Source organism: Nannobrachium achirus (genome assembly GCF_963921795.1).
Source record: "Nannobrachium achirus genome assembly, chromosome: 4".
Lineage (NCBI taxonomy): Eukaryota > Metazoa > Chordata > Actinopteri > Myctophiformes > Myctophidae > Nannobrachium > Nannobrachium achirus.
The window spans coordinates 60593715-60619674 of NC_137813.1; the positions used below are offsets into that span (position 1 = coordinate 60593715).

The 25960-nt window shown below is 46.1% G+C and overlaps 1 protein-coding gene across 1 annotated transcript in view; it reads left to right on the plus strand.

Moving 5' to 3' along the window:
* Window positions 1–25960, plus strand: part of LOC308284185 (uncharacterized protein) — a gene marked incomplete at its 3' end in the record, with an annotated part of 97317 nt that overhangs the window by 63861 nt on the left and 7496 nt on the right. Inside the window, exons 4-5 of the mRNA XM_080724736.1 lie at window positions 9661–9887; window positions 10547–10766. Coding sequence (XP_080580862.1) covers window positions 9661–9887; window positions 10547–10766 — 447 coding nt within the window. The remainder of the gene's footprint in view (window positions 1–9660; window positions 9888–10546; window positions 10767–25960) is intronic.

Consider the following 25960-nt stretch of genomic DNA (forward strand, 5'->3'; position numbering starts at 1 on the left):
TCATATTTCACAATGTGTGAGATCACAATAAGCGGAGTGAACTCTAGTCTACAGACACCAAGGTAAACAATATAGTCACAACAACACGCACGCACGCACGCACGCACGCACGCACGCACGCACGCACGCACGCACGCACGCACGCACGCACGCACACACACACACACACACACACACACACACACACACACACACACACACACACACACACACACATGTTTTATCACACAGGGAGGCTTGTTGCACCAGGACATGATATTACACACAACACCCCCGCCCCCCCAATCCTCAGGAGAAAAAGAAGGCAAGCATAAAGTGTGTGTGTGTGTGTGTGTGTGTGTGTGTGTGTGTGTGTGTGTGTGTGTGTGTGTGTGTGTGTGTGTGTGTGTGTGTGTGTGTGTGTGTGTGTGTGTGTGTGTGTGTGTGTGTGTGTGTGTGTGTGTGTGTGTGTACGTACGTGACTGCATGTTCCACCGCGCTCCCCTCGGCGCGGGCCTCAGCATTACATAACCCTTGTGTGTGTGTGTGTGTGTGTGTGTGTGCCTGCCGGCCTCTTGCTTGTGCGCACGCACGTGCACACACACACGTGCACAAGCGCTTCGCCGCACATGCCTGCATGGGATGGCGGCCAATAGCAAAGCGGCAGCGCTCGTTCTGAACCCCTACACAAAAGATTGGCTTTCTTCACCGCGCGGTTATGTTTTAACTCAGGGGTCTTCAACGTTTTCAGGCCGAGGACCCCTTAGTTGAGAGAGAGATGAAGCAGGGACCCCTACAACCTGTTCATAGATTCCATATAGTTTAATTGTTTGACAGCACAATCATCAGTGTATTTTGGATTCATGTCAATTTGTGTTTTCAGATATTTAACCAATTGAACCGTCGATACTTAATAAACTTGACCTTTCACTCTGTACTTAGTCTGCTCTTTTTCCCCTCTACACCAAAGCTCTTATTGCCAAAAATAGCAGATCTACAACCTCATAGATAGAATCTATTATCATGTATTACAACTATATCCTGGTGGTCTAAATGAAAAGTCAGAGAGTGATCAGTCATTATGAAGTGCCTAGCTCAGACCCACTCTGGATTGGACACTTTTTAGTACCACGTTTAGTACCACTTTCACACCACTCTACCCAGGTCCTTGTAGTGGAAAACCTGTCACAAGTGGGCTGTGTGGTGTGGAGTGATGTGGTGTTGGGCCAGTGGAAAAGGGGCTTTAGTTTACAGAAATCATTGAAAAAAAGTCCTGCTCGTTTTCATCATGAGCCAGGAGTGAAAGTGCAGTTTTGGCTCGAGTGTGTGCGGCTGACGTGTGATGATCAGCTGGTGTGTGTGGGTTGCTGGTTTGTTAGACAACACACTTGTTTGCCGTTGTTTACATGGTTCTGGCCGGCTGGCTGCGTGCTCAGGAGACGTTACGCAACATGCTGTGACTGTACTCAGACAATAGCACAGCGTCACATCCGCTTATTATGTAAGCCAATTTGGTCTGCTTTTGTTTCTGTACAGTTGGGTGTAAGTTTAGTTTTTTTCTTTTTCTTTTTTTCTAATAATATCTAATCTATTTATGAATTACCCACATTATGCCAAAAAAATAAAAACCCTCTTTCAAATATAGTGAAAACAGCAGATCTACAAGCATGAACCAACCACCTGAGCAGCCTTCAGCCGGTTGAGGCTGAAACGTAATGTCCCACCAGGGCATGGATAATGTCTTCATTTACAAGCTGATTTTAGTTTGTCACCATAGACCACCGAAGTCTGACAACACTGCCGCTAGATGGCGCTATTACCCGCGGTCACATTGTTATGTTTTGTATTGATATCCCCATAGGGGAATCTTAAGCCCTCTTTCCACTACAGGTCCGAACCAGAACTGTAACCAGAACTTTCCATAAAACCAGACCTAACCGGGAAGGTCCATAAAAGAGCAGCAGCGCTGCTGGCCCCGCCCATGGGTTCCCACAACTCAAGTGTAGCACTACATCAAGAGCAGGACGTAAAAAAGGTTCCCAGAACCTTGTCTGAAACTGTGCCGTGTGCAAGGGCATTCACAAGATATTCGAATATTCGAATACTCGAATATCAAAGTCACTATTCGACGTTGTTCACCGAAGTCGAATATTCATTTTTTTCTTTTTTTTTGTCAATGCCCCTGGTGGATGAATTTGTTAATGCTCTATACCAGGGGTGCTCGTTCATGAATTGGAGCCCCAGCGCGTCCATGAACAAACTATATGACGCAAAACGCATCACTTAAGCCCAACTACATCATGTTTCAGAGGCGTTTCCAAACGCGGAAGTACGCTTCATGCGCTGGGTGAGCAACTCAAAGCAAGTGGACGGGCGGGGATATCTGGTCCCCTCTCTATACTTATTATAACTTCATGGTTGAAACTCCAGCCATAGCCACCGTAGCCGCTATAGGCTAAAGCAGAGAGAGAGACCGCGGCACATCGGCTGGTCAGAGCTGAGCCGTGATTACAAGGCTAGAAAGCAAAGACATAATGACAGCTGGTCACCGCAAGGTCACTGATGATCAGTGGTGTAAAGTAACCAAGTAGATTTACTTAAATACTGTACTTAAAGGGACATTCCACTCTCAAAAAAACTTTTGGTTTAATTTACTTCATCCAATATTTAAATATTTGATGTAAATCTTATCTTGCCATGCAAGGCAGAGTTTTTTTGAAAGTGGAATATCCCTTTAAGTACACTTTTGAGTTATTTGTACTTTACTTGAGTATTTCCAATTTCAAACATTTTGTCATTTTACTTTTAGTACTTTAACTACATTTTGATGCCAACACTTTCATACTTTTATTCAAGGACAGAGAGAGAGAGAGAGAGAGAGAGAGAGAGAGAGAGAGAGAGAGAGAGATGACCTATCCCGGTCTGTTGTCATGGGTAACGGGAGCCTGCGTGCGTCAGTAGCACTTAGCCTTAGCACCCGCAGCGGCTAATTGCCAGCGGCTCCACTGGAGCGATGAGAGGAGAGTCAGGAGATCATTCAAGGGTCATGACTCTCCTGCAGAAGGTGAATTACTTATCGTCACTGACGTCGGGCAGAAACCTTGTATTTCCACTTCATTGTGAGTGTCCTAAAAAAGTAGCAAAAACAGCCAAACTACAAGCTCACATTGTGCCAAGATGTGACACATTGTGAGCTTGCAGATCTGCTATTTTTTGCTATTTTAGTAAAACAAATGATTAAGTTCTTAAGTCTGAAGAGGTGAGTCTTCAGGCCACGGCGGAAGCTAGGGAGTGAGTCAGTCGATCTAAGTGCGACAGGGAGTTTATTCCACGGTTTGGGGGCCAGGAGAATTTTCTAAGACGAGTGGATTTTTGTCCTGGGGTTTTCAGCGAGGGTTCTGTCAGCATCCCTGTGTTGGCTGATCTAAGTGAACGGGTGGGGTTGTAGGGGTTAATCAGGCTCTGGAGGTACAGAGGTGCCATATACCCAGGGGGCAAACCAGCCTTTTTTTAGGAAACCTGCATTTGCCCCGACATACAAAGTTGTCCACCAGAAATATTATCTATGACCCAGTAGGATCACAACCTATATGGACAACCCGGTCAATTTGTACAACAAAGTCCAATATGGCCGCCTTTAGTTTTAATGGGGGCGTGAATAGGGCAAAATGTTAAACTGAGGGATATTTCCACGAAACTTCACAGGTTGATCAATGGTATACATATGAACATTTTTTGTATTGCAAGTTTCCATGAAATCCAATATGGCCGCCACAATATGGCCGCCATAATGTAAGGACCCAGAAAATAGGTTTTGCCTCTAACTTCTGAACCAGATGAGCTAGAAACGCAAACTTGGTGTCTATTTCATGGTGTCTGACCATGGGAGACTCAATGGAATAGCTAATTTTATTATTGGGTGTGTCTGGACCTTTATTGTGCATATTTGCAAGATGGTGGACTCCCAAAATAGAGCTATAACATAATTTCTACCATGATTGTTGACTGCTTTTGCAAATACAAGCAATATGAATCCATTTGCTAAGATTTATGGCACAGAAGGGACACAGAAGGGATGTAGTTGTAGCAATGACTTCAGATAAAATCAGAGACCAAAACAATGTAGAAATTATTTTTTAATAAAAAAAAAAAAAAAAAAGAGAGAGATTATCTCAATGAAATGAATGCAACTGCCTTTTTGGGTCTTTCACACATAGACATGCACATGCTTTCCAACAACTTCAGCTTCAGGGAAATTATAATGAACACATGATTAAAACAGGCTGCATTATAATGCAAATAATTGCTAGTCACTATCACTGTCATGTGTACCTATCCTGCTGCAGCTTGTCTCCAGTCATTGGCAACGACACCCCAAGTAGCATGCAATTCCCTTCTTCGCACGTGAACAGTTTTTCTGGCAGCCTTTGATACAGCTACATGATATTGCCTTGTCCATTGATATAGGCCTGGCTGGCTCTGTAGATGGACAGGGGACGGCCTTCCCATCACTGAGAGACCATCCATATTCAGTGAAGCAAGGGATGTCTGGCTTCGCGATGTGTGCAGTTTTATGTATTATGGCTGCTAGAGCAGCTCTTTTCAGGTGCAGGCCAAAGGCATTTTCTGTAGGTGGCAGCAGCTTCAACAGGGTTGATCGGTTATTTAGGAACTTGTACACTCTCAGCTTTGCCAGGTCAAAGTCCTCCGAATGGTCAGCTTTTGATGCATATACAGCTATTGTGAGGTCTCTAGCCTGCTTCTTGACATCCTCTGAGAGGGAATAAGAGGAATTTTCACCAAACTCCTGAAGTGCAGGGAGATCTAGACCCATGCTGGTCTTGAACCATGCCTTCTTTCCAGTGAAAAAGGGATAGCTGGTGGTATCTCTGCCACTCAGGCTGTGAATAAAGGGCAGGGCACGACACTGTGCGAGTCCAAGGGCTGAGATGGATAGGAAGATATGCATCCTGCTCTGTTCTCACCCACAGCTCTGGAAGGCCTAGGAGGTGGGTGGCAGCATGATATAGGCACATGATGATGATATCTGTGTCATTAGCATGGATGACAACTCTGTCAACTTTGTGAGCCTGGACACTGTAGATGGTGTGTAGAATTACCCTTGTGTCGGCCTCCTGTTGTGTTGACTCTAGTGCAGGGACATCAACAACACACCCCTCCTTGATCACCACACTCCTTGTCTCTTCTTTAAATCCTCCACTCAGGTAAAGATGGGTTGTACCAAGAGCAGACTTAAGTGTCTCATTTTTACACCATTCTTCACAGAGGGATCTTAGAAGGTTTGCTTTGTTTTCAGAGACAGCAAAAAAACTCTTGAGGATCAGGAGCTGTATATTGTGCAGAGACTTCGTATTCTTTTGCAGGTTTTGAATGGACATACCTGTGTTCCTGCTCAGCTGTTTTAAGACTGGGTCCACTGCCCTGCCCTTTATTCACAGCCTGAGTGGCAGAGATACCACCAGCTATCCCTTTTTCACTGGAAAGAAGGCATGGTTCAAGACCAGCATGGGTCTAGACCTCCCTGCACTTCAGGAGTTTGGTGAAAATTCCTCTTATTCCCTCTCAGAGGATGTCAAGAATCAGGCTAGAGACCTCACAATAGCTGTATATGCATCAAAAGCTGACCATTCGGAGGACTTAGACCTGGCAAAGCTGATAGTGTACAAGTTCCTAAATAACCGATCAACCCTGTTGAAGCTGCTGCCACCTACAGAAAATGCCTTTGGCCTGCACCTGAAAAGAGCTGCTCTAGCAGCCATAATACATAAAACTGCACACATCGCGAAGCCAGACATCCCTTGCTTCACTGAATATGGATGGTCTCTCAGTGATGGGAAGGCAGTCCCCTGTCCATCTACAGAGCCAGCCAGGCCTATATCAATGGACAAGGCAATATCATGTAGCTGTATCAAAGCCAGAAAAACTGTTCACGTGCGAAGAAGGGAATTGCATGCTACTTGGGGTGTCGTTGCCAAGGACTGGAGACAAGATGCAGCAGGATAGGTACACATGACAGTGATAGTGACTAGCAATTATTTGCATTATAATGCAGCCTGTTTTAATCATGTGTTCATTATAATTTCCCTGAAGCTGAAGTTGTTGGAAAGCATGTGCACGTCTATGTGTGAAAGACCCAAAAAGGCAGTTGCATTCATTTCATTGAGATAATCTCTCTGTTTTTTTCTTTTTTTTTTGATTAAAAAATAATTTCTAAGATACATTGTTTTGGTCTCTGATTTTATCTGAAGTCATTGCTACAACTACATACAGTAGAATCGGACAGGAAATATAATATCTCGTTTTACAGCCATTTTGACAACATGCTGACAGAAGTCCCTTCTGTGCCATAAATCTTAGCAAATGGATTCATATTGCTTGTATTTGCAAAAGCAGTCAACAATCATGGTAGAAATTATGTTATAGCTCTATTTTGGGAGTCCACCATCTTGCAAATATGCACAATAAAGGTCCAGACACACCCAATAATAAAATTAGCTATTCCATTGGGTCTCCCATGGTCAGACACCATGAAATAGACACCAAGTTTGCGTTTCTAGCTCATCTGGTTCAGAAGTTAGAGGCAAAACCTATTTTCTGGGTCCTTACATTATGGCGGCCATATTGTGGCGGCCATATTGGATTTCATGGAAGCTTGCAATACAAAACATGTTCATATGTATACCATTGATCAACCTGTGAAGTTTCGTGGAAATATCCCTCAGTTTAAAATTTTGCCCTATTCACACCCCCATTAAAACTAAAGGCGGCCATATTGGACTTTGTTGTACAAATTGACCGGGTTGTCCATATAGGTTGTGATCCTACTGGGTCATAGATAATATTTCTGGTGGACAACTTTGTATGTCAGGGCAAATGCAGCACACCTTCCTTTGCCCCCTGGGTAATACCATTGGCTGCTTTGAAGGTCAGCATCAGTGTTTTGTATTCTGTGCGGGCCACAACCGGGAGCCAGTGGAGGGAGCGGAGAAGGGGAGACATGTGATAAATTTGGCTGTTTGAAGACCATGTCGTGCCGCGGCATTTTGGATCAGTAAGCTAGCGGACAGCGCCATCCAGAGTAAGAATAAGCTAACTCGTCCAACTCGTCGGTGGCGGCGTGGACCATTGGGAATAACTCGTGAAACTTGTTCGACGGCATTAAATGAATAAAAAAACAGAGGTTATTTTTTTCCATTTCGGAAACCTTGCATGTCCGTTTTGGACATACAAGGTTTCCACGTGATGATTGTTGCCGGGTTGCTGAGAAATGGGAACAATGATGTAGGCCTACTGATGGAGGATGTCAGACAGAAACCTCGTATCTCCATATTTAGACGTTGGTGTATTTTTGTAAACTAACGCCCTGCTTGATCACACGACAGCATCACACAGAACAGAAGCATCACGCATAACGGATCTATAAGCTCGAAGCACGTCACAAAGCTTGTCGATCTGCTATTTTTGCTATCTTTTAATCCTGAAAAATTGCACCTGCGGTATCAAACACGACACGTGTGCATATCTCCTTTCATGGGCCTATCTGTCCGTGACGTTAGTTATCTCCATACATGGAGTTCCGTGCTCATGTGGACATATGGACCTACACACAAAGCCATACGTAGGGGCGGGTAGCACTGCTCAAAAATGACGGTTTTAGGACATTATGAGGTGTCCACCCAACAAAGACAATATGCATGGAGGGCACACGTCTAAGACATATCTAAAGTCCATTATCTGCTCAGCACTTCCAATTAGGGATATTAACAATTAGTCACCGACGATTAATTGACAATAAGAATTCACTCTATCAAATTTAATTAAACGATTAAGCAATTAATTGAACATTGCTCCATTTTTCGGCAGTTGCATCAACGGGAGGTTGTCTGTGGAATGTAATCATGTGGGTCTGTGCTGTCTTACATCACTGGTTCCCAAACGTTTTAGCTCAAGACCCAAACGAGAGATTATACGTTTGCCTCGGAACCCAAACAAGTGAAAACAGCAGATCTACAAGCTCACAACGTGTCGCAGGCTTGTAGATCAGCTATTTTCACTACCTCTGGCGGTGGCTCAGGCGTAGAGTGGAGGGTTGGAACACTGAGGTTCCAAGGGTTCCCAGTTTGATCCCGGGCTCCCCAAAGTTGGTGTCAAAGAGTCCTTGAGCAAGACTCTGAACCCTATAGTTGCTCCTGGTGGGCAGGTTGGTGCCTTGATGTTGCTAGGTTTTTAACGTAATTGGTCCCCCTCCCGGGACCCACAGGTGGTCATTCAAATGGGTCCCAGAATTATTTTATGGGTCCCGCGACGACACATGCATTATGTATTGATTTAAACAAATGGTGGCAAATAGCTACTTGTATGTAGTTAATAAAGGACAGAAGCATGGATTAACAAAAAATATGCATCAGGGACGCAGGTTGCCGGGCTAGTAGCATCACTCTGGTTTCCTCTGCCATCGGCGTATGAATGATGGGTGAATGTAACGCACAAGCTATATACTGTACATGCACCTTTTTCTTAATTATTATTTATTTATGGAATGTCTTAGATTTGATTGTTTGTTTGTTTTAAAATGTATAAAAGGCGTTTATAGGCCGTCTAGACTCGATTTACCTTTGAACTTGACCTTCATGGTCAAGAGAATTGGAGACACGACGAACGTAGACGCCGTGTTGGTCGCTTCGCATCTCTCTTCTCCAGGGACGTGCAGAGAATGTTAGAGAGGCAGGGGCTGGAAATTCCAAAAGGGCCTTTTGGTGGAAGCACAGAAAATAGCCGACCTCCAAGCTCACAACGCGTCGCAGCGCGGCGCGTTGTGAGCTTGGAGGTCGGCTATTTTGAGTGCTTGATACCACACTGAACTAAGCATAACCAAGTCAAACATTGGAGATGTGGCGTAACGGCTAGGATTTCTACACGGTGAGGGTAATTCCGTCAACATAAGATGATGCATTCATGTTCAGGATAGTTTGGACAAGGCAATTCTATTGAATGCTGCATTCAGATATGGCATGGAAAGAGGACATTTTCATTTCTTTCACCATAGAAAAAAACTGCATTGATGGTCTGGAGAGGGCACTTTTTTTACAGATGGGTAAAAGGGCAGGGGCTCAAGCCCCCTTTCATGTCTGTGTGCACGTACCTGCCTGCTCTTCTCCACTGTTATCCACTGTGGTGGTCCGCTGTCAAGAAACAACACATGGCTGAATGCTGTGCCTGTGATTGGCCAATCGGAGGTTTATCATGTGATAGCGAGAATACATGGGACTCCATTCTGAAGAAGCCGGAAATGACGTGGTTTTTTTTTTTGTTTGTTTAAGTGCAGCTACCCTTAAAGGAGTAGTTCACCCCCAAAATGAGGGTGAATTTATTGTAATCAAACTATTGGCGTGTTTAGGAATGCGACGAATACGAAACCATATTATTGAACTCTGAACTCTGAAGTCTCCATGGCGTGAGTAAACAAAAAGTAATGTTGGGGGTGAACTCTCCTTTAGGTTCTGCTAAGAACGAAGTAGTGCAGGTGTAGCTACATATTGCGTGTGCGTGCGTGCGTGCGTGCGCGCGTGCACGCGTGTAATCACATGTATTGCAAGCGCATTTATCGCTGCTTTGGCCTGACGCCCCTAATCCCCCTCCCCCTTCCTTCCTCCTCCACAGTGCCAGACTCCGCCAAGCCTAGCCCCGCCCTTCCTCTTCCTCTTCCTCCCGGTCCCACCTCCAACCCTTCTGCAGCGCCCCCTACCAGCAGCAGTGGCAATGGCAAGCGCCCCCCCGCTGGAGGCCCCTCCCACCAGACAGCAGCTCCGCCTCCAGCTCCTCCCCCTCAGCAATCCCAGCAGCCTTTGCAGCAACAGCAGCAGCAGCAGCGCTACCCGGCCAGAGAGGTAGGGCTGTTCCTCGGAAATTAAATTTGAATATCGGTCTTAGGAATTGGCCCGAATATCTAATATATTTGAATATTAGTATTATTAGTATTATTAATATGTTTTTCTTCAGGGACAATACAAAAATCTATTATCAAGTTATAAAAACCTATTTTTTTTATGTATTTTTTTATCCGAGCAGCACACACGCTGTCCTTCTCCCGCTGGTATCCTGTTTTTAAGTCATTTTCTAAAGGGAAAATTTGTTTATATTGGTTTTTGCATTGTCCCTGTCAAATAACCCCCCCAAAAAAGTATATATATAATTTGAATATTTATTTTTATATTCGAATACCGTTGTTGTGGAGCGAAAACCTCGTATGTCCAATTTTCTAATTTGGATGTTCTTTCGTAAAGTAAAGCCCTGCTTCATCATACAAGGCGGTCGCACAAAAGTAGCGAAAACAGCAGATCTACACGCACACAACGCCTCGCACCGCGAGGCGTTGTGTGCTTGTAGATCTGCTGTTTTCACTAGCTTAAATCGCTTTTAAAATCATATACAAATACAAACAAACGGTTTTGGACGTACAAGGTTTCCACCCGACAACGACGATACACATGTATTCATCGTACTCGGGGAACATTCCGAATCAAAGAACGTTGGTTTTACCATGCAGCCCTACAGAGAGGTGCCCCCCCGCTTCCGCCAGCACGGCGCCGCCGTCGAGCACAAACAGCTGCTGAAGAGAGGCCAGCCGCTGCCCCCCGGCACCCTGCCCCTGCCCCTCGCCCTCGCCAGCCCCGCCGGGCGCACCGCCTGCGCCGCTGCACCCGAGCAGCAACGGACGTCGTCCTCGCCATCTTCCTCCTCCTCCTCCTCCTCCAGCCGGCAAACAGGTCAGCAGGGGCGTCACAAGCGGGGGGAGGGGGCGGGGTGAGTGGGACTGAGTTACTAGGGGCCCAAGGTGGAGGAGGGGCCTGGAATTATTTTATACCTTAGCTATTGAAAAATAGCAGATCGACAAGCTCACAGCGTGGCACCGAGTGCCGCGCTGCGAGCTTGTCGATCTGCTATTTTTGAAAAGCCATTTGAATATATGTATTTTTTAAGCAAACATCAAATTTTGCTTCTGGGGGGATCCCTGGAACTAAATATTTTGAGATGGGGGTTCGCGGCCAAATACTTAGCATTTTGGGGGTCCTTCACATGAAAAAAGTTTGAGCAAAACACTGACAAACAGATATCACGATTTTTTCAAAAATAGCAGATCTACAAGCTCGCAGCGCGGCACTCGACAACCCTGCAGGTCAGCATCAAACACACCTCGCCGTTCTGAGTGCCTGACACAGTCACACAGTGTCTAGCCTCATCCTCTTCTCCCTGACCTGCATGAGACCTCCTTAGAGGTGCATACTTATTTCTTATTTTCATCACCACACTTGTTTTTTGGTTTTTTTCCTGCACACACACCACAAAACCCCAGTGTGGTCCATTTCCATCTCTCGTCAAAGTTCAGGAATTGCATACAAGAATGCAATAATTGGCAAGAATGGCAATTATTATGTTTGTGTCTGTAGGCGGCGGTAGTGCTTGTTTTAGCGAGGATAATTATTGACCATGACAGGAGTTATGACACAGAAACTGTCGGAAGCCAGTCAGGATAGAGGTAGAGTAAAGAGTAGCGAGAGCTAATGGAAACAGATTTCTATTTAACACAGGTTAAATAGAACAAATAAACATGCATTTATACACTATACTGTATACCAGGAGTTACAGGCCTGCAAGGCTCCTTTTGGAACCCTATGGTGGCTACTGAGGGACCCCACTTTGAGAGCCCAACCCGACTGTGTGTTTCCTTTTTAAATATAGGTGCCATGGTTTCAGTCTTTTTTGTTTGGAGTCCAGTGTTCTCTGCCTTTTCAGTTCAGTTATTATTTGTTTGAAACTTTGAGGACCACCTCTCCTGAGATGGCCTCCTGTTTGATAACCATGGCACTTTGTGTGTTCCAGATTTTATTTACCACAGTACATACAATAGTCCCCCGGCTGGGGTCAGTAGTAGTACGTTTGCTGCTGGTATAGTGCTAGCTTGGCGTTCGCATTTACATTGACATCTTCTGTTAGGGCCCTGGTGGCGAGCTGCCTGCATCTCCCCCTGTGCTTGGCAGCTCAGCTGTCTGGCAGTGACAGTGAGCCTGATGGTCTAGTCACTAGTGCTACCTGCAAAGACACTCGGAGAGACTCAGCTCACAGGGGAGAGAGAGGGAGGGTAGAGATAGGGTATGATGCAGGATGGTAAACAAAGCTGGCTCTGTGTGTGCGTGCGTGCGTGCGTGCGTGCGTGCGTGCATGCGTGCGTGCGTGCGTGCGTGCGTGTGTGCGTGTGTGTGTGTGAATGTGTGTGAATGTGTGTGAGTGCGTGCGTGCGTGCCAGTTCAGGCTCCAGTTAGCCTGCTTTAGTTAAGCTCAGCATGTCACAGTAAGCTCGGGTCCTGGTTTGTTTGTCTTTAGCGAGGAGGCTACTGGCACAGTGCTAATCTCCACCGTAAACTCTGCTAGCATCACGTCGTCTTGTAGTTTGAACTGTTTTTTTTATTCTCTCGTCTGGGAAGGAGACCACTGATGTATTCTCTTTACTACTCGTGATGAAAACATAATGGAAGAGGCCCAAAACGGCGGTTCACAGCTCTATATGGACGACCCATTTCTCTCTCCCTCTCCCTCTCCCTCTCCCTCTCCCTCTCCCTCTCTCCTTGGCTCCGCTGACCAGAGCTATTTCCTGTCCTTGAGGCGGAGCTGTAGCCGGTTGGCTGGCCGCCTGAGTGGGCCTGACCTGGCACAGATAGAGAGGAGAGAGAGAGAGAGACAGAGAGAGAACATGGCATGGGTCCAGTGCTGTGGGCTGTTGTGACTCATGGCTTACGGTAAAAAGCTGCCGCTTCTCTCCGCCCCTCTCTGGCACGACCGGCCCTGTTCTTCTCTCTGGGCTGCCTGGATACAGACAGACAGACAGACACGACACGTTCATGTTGCGTCGTACAGCGGTGCTGCATGCCGAAAATAGCCTCACCTGCAAGCTAAAAACATTGTGCGTATGTGACAGCAGGCACGTGCACACATAGACATCATGGGGCTTGAGCCCCTGCCCTTTATCAGTCTGTAAAAAGTGCCCTCTCGGGGCGCCCCCTGGCCTGGTGGTCAAGGCGCATACCACATACTAGGCTATGATGCCTGTTGGCGTCACCGGTTCGATTCCCGATCCGGACGACCTTTGCCACATGTCATTCCCCATCTCTCTCCCCATTTCCTGTCAGTCTACTGTCCTATCAATAAAGGCATAAAAAGCCCAAAAAACAAATCTTAAAAAAAAATAATAATAAGTGCCCTCTCCAGACCATGAATGTAGTTTTCACTATGGTGAAAGAAATGCAAATGCCCCTCTTTCCATGCCATACCTGAAGGCAGCATTCAAGAGAATTGCCTTGTCCAAACTCTCCTGAACTTGATCTTAGGAATTACCCTAGCTCTGTGTAGAAAGCCATGCCGTTAAGCCACATCTCCAGTATTGACTTGATTATGCTTTGTTTCGTGTGGTATCAAGTATTGAAAATTGCCGACCTCCAAGCAGTGCGTCGCGTCGTGAGCTTGGAGGTCTGCTATTTTCAATACTAAAGGCCCTTTTAGGAATTTCAGCCCCTGCCTCTCTAACATTCTCTGCATGTCGTCCCTGTGTTACAGGTATCTATAGGATGTATACACGTTGTTGTGATGAGAAAAGAGGTAGAATTTTGTGCTGCAGCCACTGAGACCGCTCGTTATATTGTTGTTGTATCGGCCATTATGTTGTTGGCAACTCACAGCTCACTTCTACAGTAACATGCGCAACATTCAAGTTACAGTACGTGTTGTCTACGCCATGGGGTTCCACAGAATACTGATATTTGGAATTATCTCAATATCGCATCAGTTTTAAAGATTAGTATCGAACCGGCGACACCACCATGCCTAATGCCTAAATGGTATGCGTCTGGACCAGTAGGCCAGCGGGCACCCCGATACTACACCAAGGGCCCTATTTTCTTCCATTCCTAACCCCTTATCCTTAAATTCTTAGATAGATAGATTTACTATCCCTAGAACAGTGGTTCTCAACCTGTGGGTCGGGACCCCAAATTATTTGGGGGGGGGGGGGGGTGTCCAGATGATTAACTTCATGTGCAACATTGTTTTCTCACTCGACTGTAAACAAACCAACACACAGTTTAAGCGTATGGGGTATCTGCACACTTCTAAAGTGACAATTTAAGGACTTTTAATACCTCTAAAATGAAAGATTTTACATTGGCGAAATTGACAAATATTAGAGGCAGGATTTGTGGAAATAGCCGATCTACATAAAAAAATGAAAATTGTGAAAATAGCCTGCGAGGCGTTGTGAGCATGTAGATCTGCTATGTTCACAATAGAACCGTGTTAAACAAAATGTAATGCTTCAACTCTTCCAACTCAAAGTAGTGCTCGTCAGGGTGGAGGCCGGGTCCCCAGTTCAACTATGATTCTTTTGGGGGTCGCGGCCTGAAAAGGTTGAGAACCACTGCTCTAGAATAGAGATGATGGGGTTCACGGTCAAGTGGAGTATAAAAGTCTTCAATCTGTCCTAATGGAAACGGATATTCTCTCAGGTTTTCCTCTGACATACTGTGTCAGAGGACACCATGACATGAATCGAAGGTGCTAGTATAAGGGCTGTCACAATTATTACATAATCGTCTAATCGCAATAATTTGAGGTAATCGCAATTATTTTGCATAATCGTCATAATCGTTTCCATGTTGAAAAATGTTAATAGTTACAAACACTTTAAAAAAGTAGTGGAAATAGCAGATCTACAAGCTCACAACGCGTCGCGTTGTGAGCTTGTAGATCGGCTATTTCCACTTTCAAGGTTCTTTTTCAAGTATAAAGTTGTCAAATATGTCAGTAATTTCTTTGTATATTTAGGTTACGTGTCATATCTGCCTTTGCAACTTCAAAGCCTAAAAGCCAAACAGGAATGTAATTGTCGACGACAGGAACACAATTAAATCGTTAATCGCAATTATTTGAGTGACAATTAATCGTCATGTAAAATGTCATAATCGTGACAGCCCTAGCTAGTATCAATGTAATTTAGGAGTGGCGTGGATGAAAACGTTACTTACAGTGGTGACCTGAGAAGTTTGAGAAGCCCTGGTCTACTACACACGGATTCTAATTTGCACCTTTGAATCGATACTCTATTGTCACACTATGCCAGCCATGTGCTTCCTTCTGCGACTCTTCTGTTGTGTGTCTCTGCATAGAGACATGCTGGCTGTGCACACGCGAGTGACCCGTCCAGCACCAGGCACGTGCACACATAGACATCAAAAAGGGGCTTGAGCCCCTGCCCTTTTACCAGTGTGTAAAAAAAGTGCCCTCTCTAGACCATGAATGCAGTTTTCACTATGGTGAAAGAAATGCAAATGACCTCTTTCTATATGCCATATCTGAAGGCAGCATTCAAGAGAATTGCCTTGTCCAAACTCTCCTGAACTTGAACGCAGCATCTTATGCTGAAAGAATTGTGAAGAAATCCATGCCTCATCTCCAGTATTGCCTTTTTTATGCTTAATTTTAGTGTGGTATTAAGTACCGAAAATAGCCGACCTCCAAGCTCACAACGCAACGTGTTGTGAGCTTGGAGGTCTGCTATTTGCAATATTTTCACCAAAAGGCCCCTTTAGAAATGTCAGCCCCTGCCTCTGTAACATTCTCTGCACGTCCCAGTCCGACACAGCCAGGTGCATCAACCTGTGACATTGACGAGCGGCTCTCCTCTCCAAAAGTTGAACCATTTTCGGCCTGAAGTGCCCCGGGGCGCTCCGAGAGAGAGAGATAGAGAGAGAGAGAGAGAGAGAGAGAGAGAGAGAGAACTGAAACACGATGCTAGGCACTGCGTGGGAGGAGGAGAAGACCAGCTCAGAGCTCCAGCGTGCCATCTATACCAGGGGTTCCCAAACCGTTTTGTCTCGGGGCACCCCATAAATATATTTTTTTAATCCGAGGCACCCCTACATTATAATTTTCACTCCCAGCACCTTATATTTATAGCATATCGTCATTGTCGGGTGGAAACCGTTCGTTTTGTATTTATCATCTAAAATATGTACTAAACTAGTGAAAACAGCAGATCTACAGGCACACAACGCCTCGCATCGCAAGGCGTTGTGTGCTTGTAGATCGGCTGTTTTCACTAGTTTTTGTGCGACGGTCCTGTAACTTGGAAATACAAGGTTTCTGCCCGACAGTGACGATATTTTAGTGATTATGTTGCGAGGAAAACGTTTGGATAACAGCCATTTTGGTTAGAACTGACTGAAAATAACTTTGTGCTTCAAGTTTAAAATGATGTTAAATATTTTTTCAAGTGTCCAAATAAATTCCAAATATTATCAAATTATCTCGCGGCACCCCTGGACTGCCGTCACGGCACCCCAGGGTGCCCCGTCACCCACTTTGAAAACCCCTGGTCTATACCATAGACACGCACGACAGTAAGGCTCCGTATAGCATTGGTTCTCAAAGTGGGGTCCAGGGACCCCCAGGGTACCTCGAGGGAGTTCCAGGGGGTCCCCTTGCTGAATGATAGTTAGGAACCAAGTGGACCCGTGTCAGAGTTAAATTAACGACGATTTAACAATACAAATTGGGGTCTCAGACATAGAAATGCCATTAAATGGGGGTCCGTAGCCTATAATGCATGTCAAACTGCGGGTCCTCGAAATTAAAATGGTTGAGAATTAGCCGTTAAGAATCTTCTCTTACGGTGGGTCCCTGGCATAGCTTTTCAAATGAGGGTCTGCTGGGCTAATAAGTGTCAATTTTGGGGGTCCTTGGCTTGAAAACGTTTGAGAACCACTGCCTTGCAGTGCCCGGCATGGCTTTACCATAGACGTGCACGACGGTAAGGAGCAGCTTAGGCAGCAAAACCAAAACCAAAACATGTTCTATATGTGCACAAGGCTCATTATGGCGCACGTGCAGCGGGCTGTGGCCATGTTTTAGACATTGTTTAACACTATACTATATATGTGTAGCGATGTGTAACCTCCTGGAACCACATCCCGGCTCGGTTCGGTTCTCCCGCTTAGCAGCCGGCCAGGGACGTGCAGAGAATGTCAGAGAGGCAGGGGCTGGAATTCCTAAAAGGGCCTTTTGGTGAACATATTGAAAATAGCAGACCTCCAAGCTTGCATCGCTTGGAGGTCGGCTATTTTCGGTGTTTGAAACCGCACTGAACTAAGCATAATCAAGTCAATACTGGAGATGTGGCTAACGTTATGGCATGGATTTCTACACAGAGAGGGCAATTCTTTCAGCATTAGATGCCGCAACGCTGCCCTCAGGTATGGCATGGAAAGAGGGCATTTTGCGTTTCTTTCACCCTAGTGAAAACTGCATTCACGGTCTGAAGAGGGCACTTTTTTTACAGACGGGTATAAGGGGCAGGGGCTCAACCCCCCTTTGATGTCTACAGTACAGTATGTGTCACTGTGCCTGCAGCGGGCCTCTGGAACAGGGACGTGCTGGGCCCCTGATTCAGCCTGGGAAAAAGAGTTGGAGAGGCCCTCATTGCGCGCTATAGAGGGAGATCTCTCTATAGCGCTGCTGCTACTCAAAGTTTTGCCATTTAAGATCATGACAAGTGACAAGCCAGTGGGCCATTTACATGAGTTATATTTCGTCATTGTCGGGTGGAAACCTTGTATGTCCAAAACCATTTTAAAAGTTATTTAAACTAGTGAAAACAGCCGATCTACAAGCACACAACGCCTCGCGCCGCGAGGCGTTGTGTGCTTGTAGATCTGCTGTTTTCACTACTTTTGTGCGTCAGCCTTGTATGATGAAGCAGGGCTTTGCTTTGCGAAAAAAAATGAAACTTGGAGATACGAGGTTTCTGCCCGACAGCGACGATTTACTTTGTTGGCCGCCCAGCCCCCAAAATGGAACGAAGGCCAACATTTTATTTTTATTTTTTTCCTAATGGCCGGCCTGGACCTCAACTCATTCCCGGCCGTTCGGGAGTTGTCCCGCTTTTCCCAATGGCCAGCACGTCCCTGCTCTGGAATTCCGCCGGCGCCGTGGGGGCCCCCGTCTGTAGCGCGACAGCCCCCTTTCTTTCTCCCTCCCCCCCCCGGTCCTTAGCTCTCGCTAGGTACCTGCCAGCAGCAGCAGCAGCAGTGTAGCACACTGTGTGTCTGTATTCATTGCTCCATTCTCCCCCCTCCCCTCCTCCTCCTCTGTTTCTTTCTTCCTCTCCTCTGTCGTCCCTCGCTCCGTCTCTCGTTACCCCGTCACGTGCGAGAGCCTCGCGTGTGAAGGAGTAGGGCTGCTGCTGCTACGCCGATGGAACGTCCCCGGCGTGTGCACCGTGCACCAATGCGAGCGCATGTGTGTGTGCGTGCGTAGGTGTGACCGTGTGTGCCGCGACGCCTTTGTCCTCCCGGGTTTGACACGTGTGTGTATAACGGGTGTTTGCTTCGATTCGCTAGTCCCCCCCCCCTTTCCCCCCCGTAACCTACTGCTTCCACCCGCTCTCCCGCCCCCGAATCATTGCAGCGCAGGTCGCTTAACGTTCCGGCTTCTATGTCGTCACCGTCGGGCAGAAAACCTCGTATCTCCGAGTTTAAAATGTGTGCGTTTTTTTTTTCACCTTTTTTTTCACCAAGCAAAGCCCTGCTTCATCACACAAGGCTGTCGCACAAAAGTAGTGAAAACAGCGGATCTGCAAGCACACAACGCCTCGCGGCGCGAGGCGTTGCGTGCTTGTAGATCCGCTGTTTTCACTAGTTTAGTACATTTTTTAAATGATAAACACGAAACGGTAGGTCATGGACATACAAGGTTTCCACCCGACATCGACGACGTGCGTAGGCCTGGGGCGGTATGGACATTTTGTTACCGCGATTACCGTCTTCCCATTTACCGCCGGTACTGCGGTAATTACCGCACCCCCGTATCTATTAATTAAGGTTCGGCGATAAGCCAAAATATTGCAATCATCTTCCCAAAAGGAGGGGCGACACAGCCTGACTGCCCGAGTTATACTTCTCCGTACAGCACAGCGTGTCTGGCTTTCAAAGGAGCAGATCTACAAGCTCACAACACGTCGCATCCGCGATGCGTTCTGAGCTTTTAGATCTGCACTGTCGGGTTACCATAGTAACGTAGGCAAGCTACGTAGGCTAGCTACTTGGGCTATTCAGACACAAACAGCTGAAGGAAGGGTTGTCAGATCGTGTACAGTGATTCTGTAAACTCACGTCACGTCTCAACTCTCAAATCGCAGTGATTGAGTGCTGCTATATACAGGTTTTAGTTACAAGACTTGACAGAAAAGGTTATAAAATCGCCGACGCGCCGCTGGACGGAGCACAACGTGCGACGGAGAAAGTAAAATAGTTTCTCCACAGTGGAGAGGCGACACAGCCTGACTGCCCGAGTTATACTTCTCCGTACAGCACAGCGTGTCTGGCTTTCAAAGGAGCAGATCTACAAGCTCACAACACGTCGCATCCGCGATGCGTTCTGAGCTTTTAGATCTGCACTGTCGGGTTACCATAGTAACGTAGGCAAGCTACGTAGGCTAGCTACTTGGGCTATTCAGACACAAACAGCTGAAGGAAGGGTTGTCAGATCGTGTACAGTGATTCTGTAAACTCACGTCACGTCACGTCTCAACTCTCAAATCGCAGTGATTGAGTGCTGCTATATACAGGTTTTAGTTACAAGACTTGACAGAAAAGGTTATAAAATCGCCGACGCGCCGCTGGACGGAGCACAACGTGCGACGCAGTGGAGAAAGTAAAATAGTTTCATTTTCGGCTTTAGTCCACGCGGCCCGCGCTCCGCCAGTAATCCGTATGAATAAAAAAAGATATGCCACAACACAAGGTAGCCTATGTATTAACATCCTTGTGTCGAGTGGATTACAGAGAAAGAGTTGTGCTCCGTACTCTATCTATGCCCTGCGTGCAGCCGTGCACTGTGTACACTGCAGGTCTCTGTGTGTGAGTGACGTATGTGGCTTCCAACGTGTGGTACACGGCCCAGAGCAGAGCGGCATGGAGCGCATGCGGTCCTCGCTTCTCCCCCGTTTTAAAACTCGCTTGTTTTCCAATAAAAAATAGACCTTTTTTTTGTCTTTTTACCGCGGTAAGCACAATGACACCGCGGTAGACCTCGGTATACCGCGGTACGGCGGTACGGCGGTTACCGCCTCCAACCCTAGACGTGCGTGCCGCTGGCTCCCCTGCACTGCTAGGACGTGTTAATTACAACTATGCATGCGCGCAGTCGCACACACACGAGCGCGCAACGTGGAACGGCAGCGGCTCAATGTGAAGTGTCCTGTTAAGACTGTGAGGAGGCGTAAAGATAACGGTGTTGACAGCGTGTCTGGGTTAGCGGCGGTATGGTGGGGCAAGGGCCGCCGCTGCTGCTGATGCTACTGTAGCACACACATTCTGTCTGGGGAATCCCCCGATGTCTTCAGGTCATGTGATTAACCTCCCCCTCCTCCCTCTCGATCCCTCCTGTCTGTGCCTATATAGCCGGGGATCCAGTCACCAGAATGGGGGAGCACCTGTGATGTTCTGCCGCACTTTTTATTTCTGTTTTATCTATTAGTTTGGTCATTAAGGTCCACATAATGAGAGGCCTGCTCTGCCGGAAACATTGAAAAAAAAAGTTCTGTCCATTTGTACATTTGTATATTCACTGTCCCATTGACTCCACTAGAAATATTAAAAATATCACACCCAGGGCTCTATTATGATCCAGGTCTTATGCCTTATGCCTTAACTTCTTTGCCTTTTTTTACTATATATACATATTTTGTTTTATATTTCAAATAGCTGATCTGCAAGCTCACAACGTGCAGATGTAGATCAGCATTTGAAGTATTTAAAAATGTTTTTCAAAATAGTAAAAAGAAGGCAAAGAAGTTAAGGCATAAGGCATAAGACCTGGATCATAATAGAGCCCCCAATGTGAAGTGAGCGGTGGTCGTGCCCGCATAAAGTCTTCAGACTAGGATTTGAGTCTAGGATGTACAGGCTATGCTACACACACACGTTTTGCTATGGCAAAACTCTGAGGAAAAAGGCTACAGACATACGACATATGACATCACTAGACAAACATGATGCTACGTACACACATTTTGCTATGGCAAAACGCTGAGGAAAAAGGCTACAGACACACGCACAGCCACTCTATGGAGTGGCTGTGCCAAAATATAATCTGCTTTAAGTAGCATGCGAGGGAGGGGTCAAACTAGGGGTTCTTCTAGAATGTTTTTCATGCAAAACAAATGCTTGCAATGGATTCAGAATTATGAAGAACCCCTAGTTTGACCCCTCACATGCTACTTTTTTTTGGAGCTGTGTGAAACACAGGCTCCCTATACGTAGCTTTGTGGGTGTGTCTGTGTGTCTGTACGTAGCCTGACTTGTAGCCTGACTTCGGCGCGTAACTAGTCCCACAGTTTTTGCACCACACACTCGCGCCATATGTCAAATTGACCGGCTGACTCGGGAATCGTGGGCTATTACTTTTCTAAGAGAAAAGTTGTATCGTTTAATTGATATTAATTTATTAGTGAATTAATTTTCCCCATTGACTTATAATGGGAATGGCAAAAACTCACATTCAATTTTTTTTTTCTCGCAAACCATAGGGGCTACAGTTTCAAACCTCGGAGAGGAGATTCATAATGATTTTAAGAATGAATCGAAAAATAATTACATCACTCGGCCTCATGGTGGCGCTATAACGGCCCACTTTACGTTTTGCCCCGTAACTCTTGAACCGTAGATCGGAAAATTAAAATTCTTTGGATTCCTTGGGTCAAGACGCATCTCCCCATATAGGCCACGCCCATTTGCGCCAGGATAGATTTTCCGCCATCTTGAATTTTCTCCAAAACACACCTTTTGCTCCTTTTCCTACATATTTTCTTCAAATTGCACAAAAAACGGTACACATGATCTATGAACCCATGCAATGAACATACTCAAGGGATATTGCGATAGTCCATTCCGTTCGTTCGTAACGGGCTTCCAAAGTTAGCGGGAGGGGCCCGTTTTGCAAACAATAGCCATAAATCACAAACAAAACGTCGAGTCAACACTGAATTTCAACCACAGGTCGGGGGTGGCATACTCAACGAATCCCCAAAAGCATTTCCACTTGGCCACATGGTGGCGCTATAACGGACCACTTGCCTCGCAACTCTGGAACCGTAGGTCGGAAAATTACAAATATTTTTTCCTTGGGTCAAGACGCATCTCCCCAAATAGGCCCCGCCCATTTGCATCTACACACACACACACACACACACACACACATACACACACACACACACAGCTCCACTTCACACGGGTGTGATTTTTTTTATATATATTTCTAGTGGAGTCAATGGGACAGTGAATATACAAATGTCCATAACTTTTTTTCGCTATGTTTCTGGCAGAGCAGGCCTCTCATTCTGTGGACCTTAATGACCAAACTAATGGATAAAACAGAAATAAAAAGTGCGGCAGAACATCACAGGTTCAACCCTATTCCTTGAGCTTTTTGGGCATGTGGTTCCCCGACTAATATGTTTCTCCGCCCCTCAGTCATATTCCTCCATTCTCATCTCCTCTCATGTCATCTGCTTTGTCTGCACTCTCTCCCGCCTCCCAACACACACGACCCCACCCACCCTGGCAGGGACGTGCTGGCCATTGGGAAAAGCGGGACAACTCCCGAACGGCCGGTTCATTCCCGGCCGGTCCAGGCCGGCCATTAGGAAAAAAATTCAAATAAAATGTCGGCCTTCGTTCCATTTTGGGGGCTGGGCGGCCAACAAAGTAAATTGTCACTGTCGGGCAGAAAACTTGTATCTCCAAGTTTCAAATTTGTAATTTTTTTTCGCAAAGCAAAGCCCTGCTTCATCATACAAGGCCGCCGTACAAAAGTAGTGAAAACAGCAGATCTACAAGCACACAATGCCTCGCGGTGCGAGGCGTTGTGTGCTTGTAGATCGGCTGTTTTCACTAGTTTAAATCATTTTTAAAATGATAAATACAAAACAAACGGTTTTGGACATACAAGGTTTCCACCCGACAACAACGAAATATAATTGGCCCACTGGCTTGTCATCTGTCATGATCTGAAATGGCAAATCTTTGAGTAGCAGCAGCGCTATAGAGAGAGATCTCTCTCCTTAGCGCGCAATGAGGGCCTCTCCAACTCTTTTTCCCGGGCTGAATCAGGGGCCCAGCATGTCCCTGCACCCTGGGGTGGCAAGGATCAGTCGAGCTGCATGTACGCACGACGTGGTCCGTCCGTCTGTCTGTCTGTCTGTCTGTCTGCCTAGCTGTGAATGCCTCCCGTTTTTATAGACTTCTCTTTGCGTTGTGTGTCTTACTCTGGATGTGGCTAATCCACACGCCATGGCCGTTTGAGAGAGAGAGAGAGGGAGAGAGGGAGAGAGAGACTATTTAAACCCATTTAGAACGGGTACACATTATAGTGTATTATTATTTTATGCTTTAAATATTGAAAAACAGCAGATATACAAGCTCACAGCGCGGCACCGAGTGCCGCGCTGCAAGCTTGTAGATCTGCTATTTTTGAAAAAATTTGAAAATTATAATTTTGACCCGATTCTATAAGTGTCTTTTGAATCCTTCCAAGGTTTTTTGAAAACCCTATGTTTCTATGTCAGCAATCTGGCCAGCCATCGTCAAAGAAAAGGTCCTTTTCACTTAACTGGAGCTCAGTTAGTCTGTTCTTGAGAGACTACTATGTCAGTGGTTCTCAAACCTTTTCATGTGAAGGACCCCCAAAATTATATTTATTTGGCCACACGGACCCCCATCTCAAAATATCTAGTTCCAGGGACCCCCCAGAAGCAAAATTTGAGTCACAAACGTTCGCTTTGAAAATACGTACATTCAAAGATTTGCACACATTTTCACGACTTTTTCAAAAATAGCAGATCTACAAGCTCGCAGCGCGGCACTCGGTGCCGCGCTGCGCTGCTTGTATATCTGCTATTTTTCACTGGTTAAAGCATTCAATAATTCTAGGCCTAAATGGGTTAAGCCTGGCACTCGGAGAAAGCCCTTGACCCGGTTTGTCCCCCCAGGAGGCTGAGCGGAAACAGGATCTTCCCCCGTGCGTCTGCGGGGCGGCCGTCGGGGACGAGGGCGACACTTCAGGGACACTCTGTACATGTATGCATGTGCTTCTCTGTCTGCGTTAGTGCCCTGCCCTTGGGATGACATTCGATAAGCGGCGCCACGCCAACGCCAACAAAGAATTTTTTATTTCTTTCTTTTAAAAGGCAGCTTCGTATAAGACAAGGGTCTTCAACAGGGGGTCCGGGACCCCTAGGGCAGGGGTTCCCAAACTTTTTTGGCTCGGGGCACCCCTATGAATATTTTTTTTTTCACTCCCAGCATCTTATATTTATAGCATATTTTAACGATTATGTTGCGAGGAAAGCGAGATAATAGCCATTTTGGTTAGAACTGACTGAAAATAAACTTTGTACTTCAAGTTTAAAATGATACTAAATATATTTTTAAATGTCCAAATACATTTTAAATATCATCAAATGACCTCGCGGCACCCCTGGACTGCCGTCGCGGCACCCCAGGGTGCCCCGTCACCCACTTTGAAAACCCCTGCCCTAGGGGGTCCATCAGACTTACTGCAGGGGGTCCTCCAAATCGTTGTGTGACAGAAACCCACCTGAACCCTAGCCGGACTTGAACCCTAGCGTCCATATTCTGAGAACTTTAGCCAAACATAGCAGATCTAAAAGCTCACAATGCCTCGCGCTGCAAGGCGTTGTGAGCCCGTAGATCGGCTATTATTTTGCAAAGAGGTTTGGTTCAGACGGGAAAAAGAGCAGACTAAGTACAGAGTGAAAGGTCAAGTTGATGGTTGAAGTGGTTAAATATCTGAAAACACAATTTGACATTAATCCAACATAAACTGATGATTGTGCTGTCAAACAATTAAACTATATGGAATCTATGAAAAGGTTGGGGGGGTCCCTGCTTCATCTCTCTCTCTCTCTCAACTAAGGGGTCCTTGGCCTGAAAACGTAAAAAAAAAGAAAACCCCTGTGATTAGGGAGTCTTAACACATTGACCGCCATTTTAACATACCTCCGTACTCCCACCTGCCATTCGTCTCCATAGACTTCCATGTAATTGGGTGTGCACGGATCATGCACACCCATGCCTAGATAATGCACCACGTGTGTCCACATTGCTCACAGCTTTCAAACAAAAAAATCCGAATGGAAATCCGTTCAGGCATTCATGAGATAACAGCCACTATGTTTAACAAAGATGGCTGCCAAAATGGCTGCCATGCTTGAAAGATGGGGTTGCTATGGGGGTTAAACATGCAATTTCGCGATTGCTATCATGCCTACTCCATTTTTTGGGGTCAAAAAAAAAATTTGAAAAAAAAATTTTTTTGAATTTTTTTTTTTTTTTTTTTTTTTTTTTTTTTAAATTCTCGGGACTATCGGGCCTGGCGGGGAAAGACATTGGAATAATCTCGGGACTATCGGGCCTGGCAGGGAATGAGTTAATGGTATGACATACTGTCGTCTCGCAAATTAAATGGAACAAACAAACGGGGTTGATTTGCCACTTAAACGAGGCCAATTGTTTAGACAGTTCCTCTCTCCCGCTGTGCTGCGTGTCTCTCCAGGCTGACCACTGCTCCATGTGTGTTTCACCACATCAAAGACCAGCGCCACTCTCACCAGAGACAACCCTTTCATTCTTCTGTCGTCGTTGTCGGGTGGAAACCTTGTATGTCCAAATACCGTTCGTTTTGTATTTATCATTTTGAAAATGATTTAGACTAGTGAAAACAGCCAGCATTGGGTGCTGTTGTGTGCAGGGACGTGCTGGCCATTGGGAAAAGCCGAACGGCCGGTCCAGGCCGGCCATTAGGAAAAAAATAAAAATAAAATGACGGCCTTCGTTCC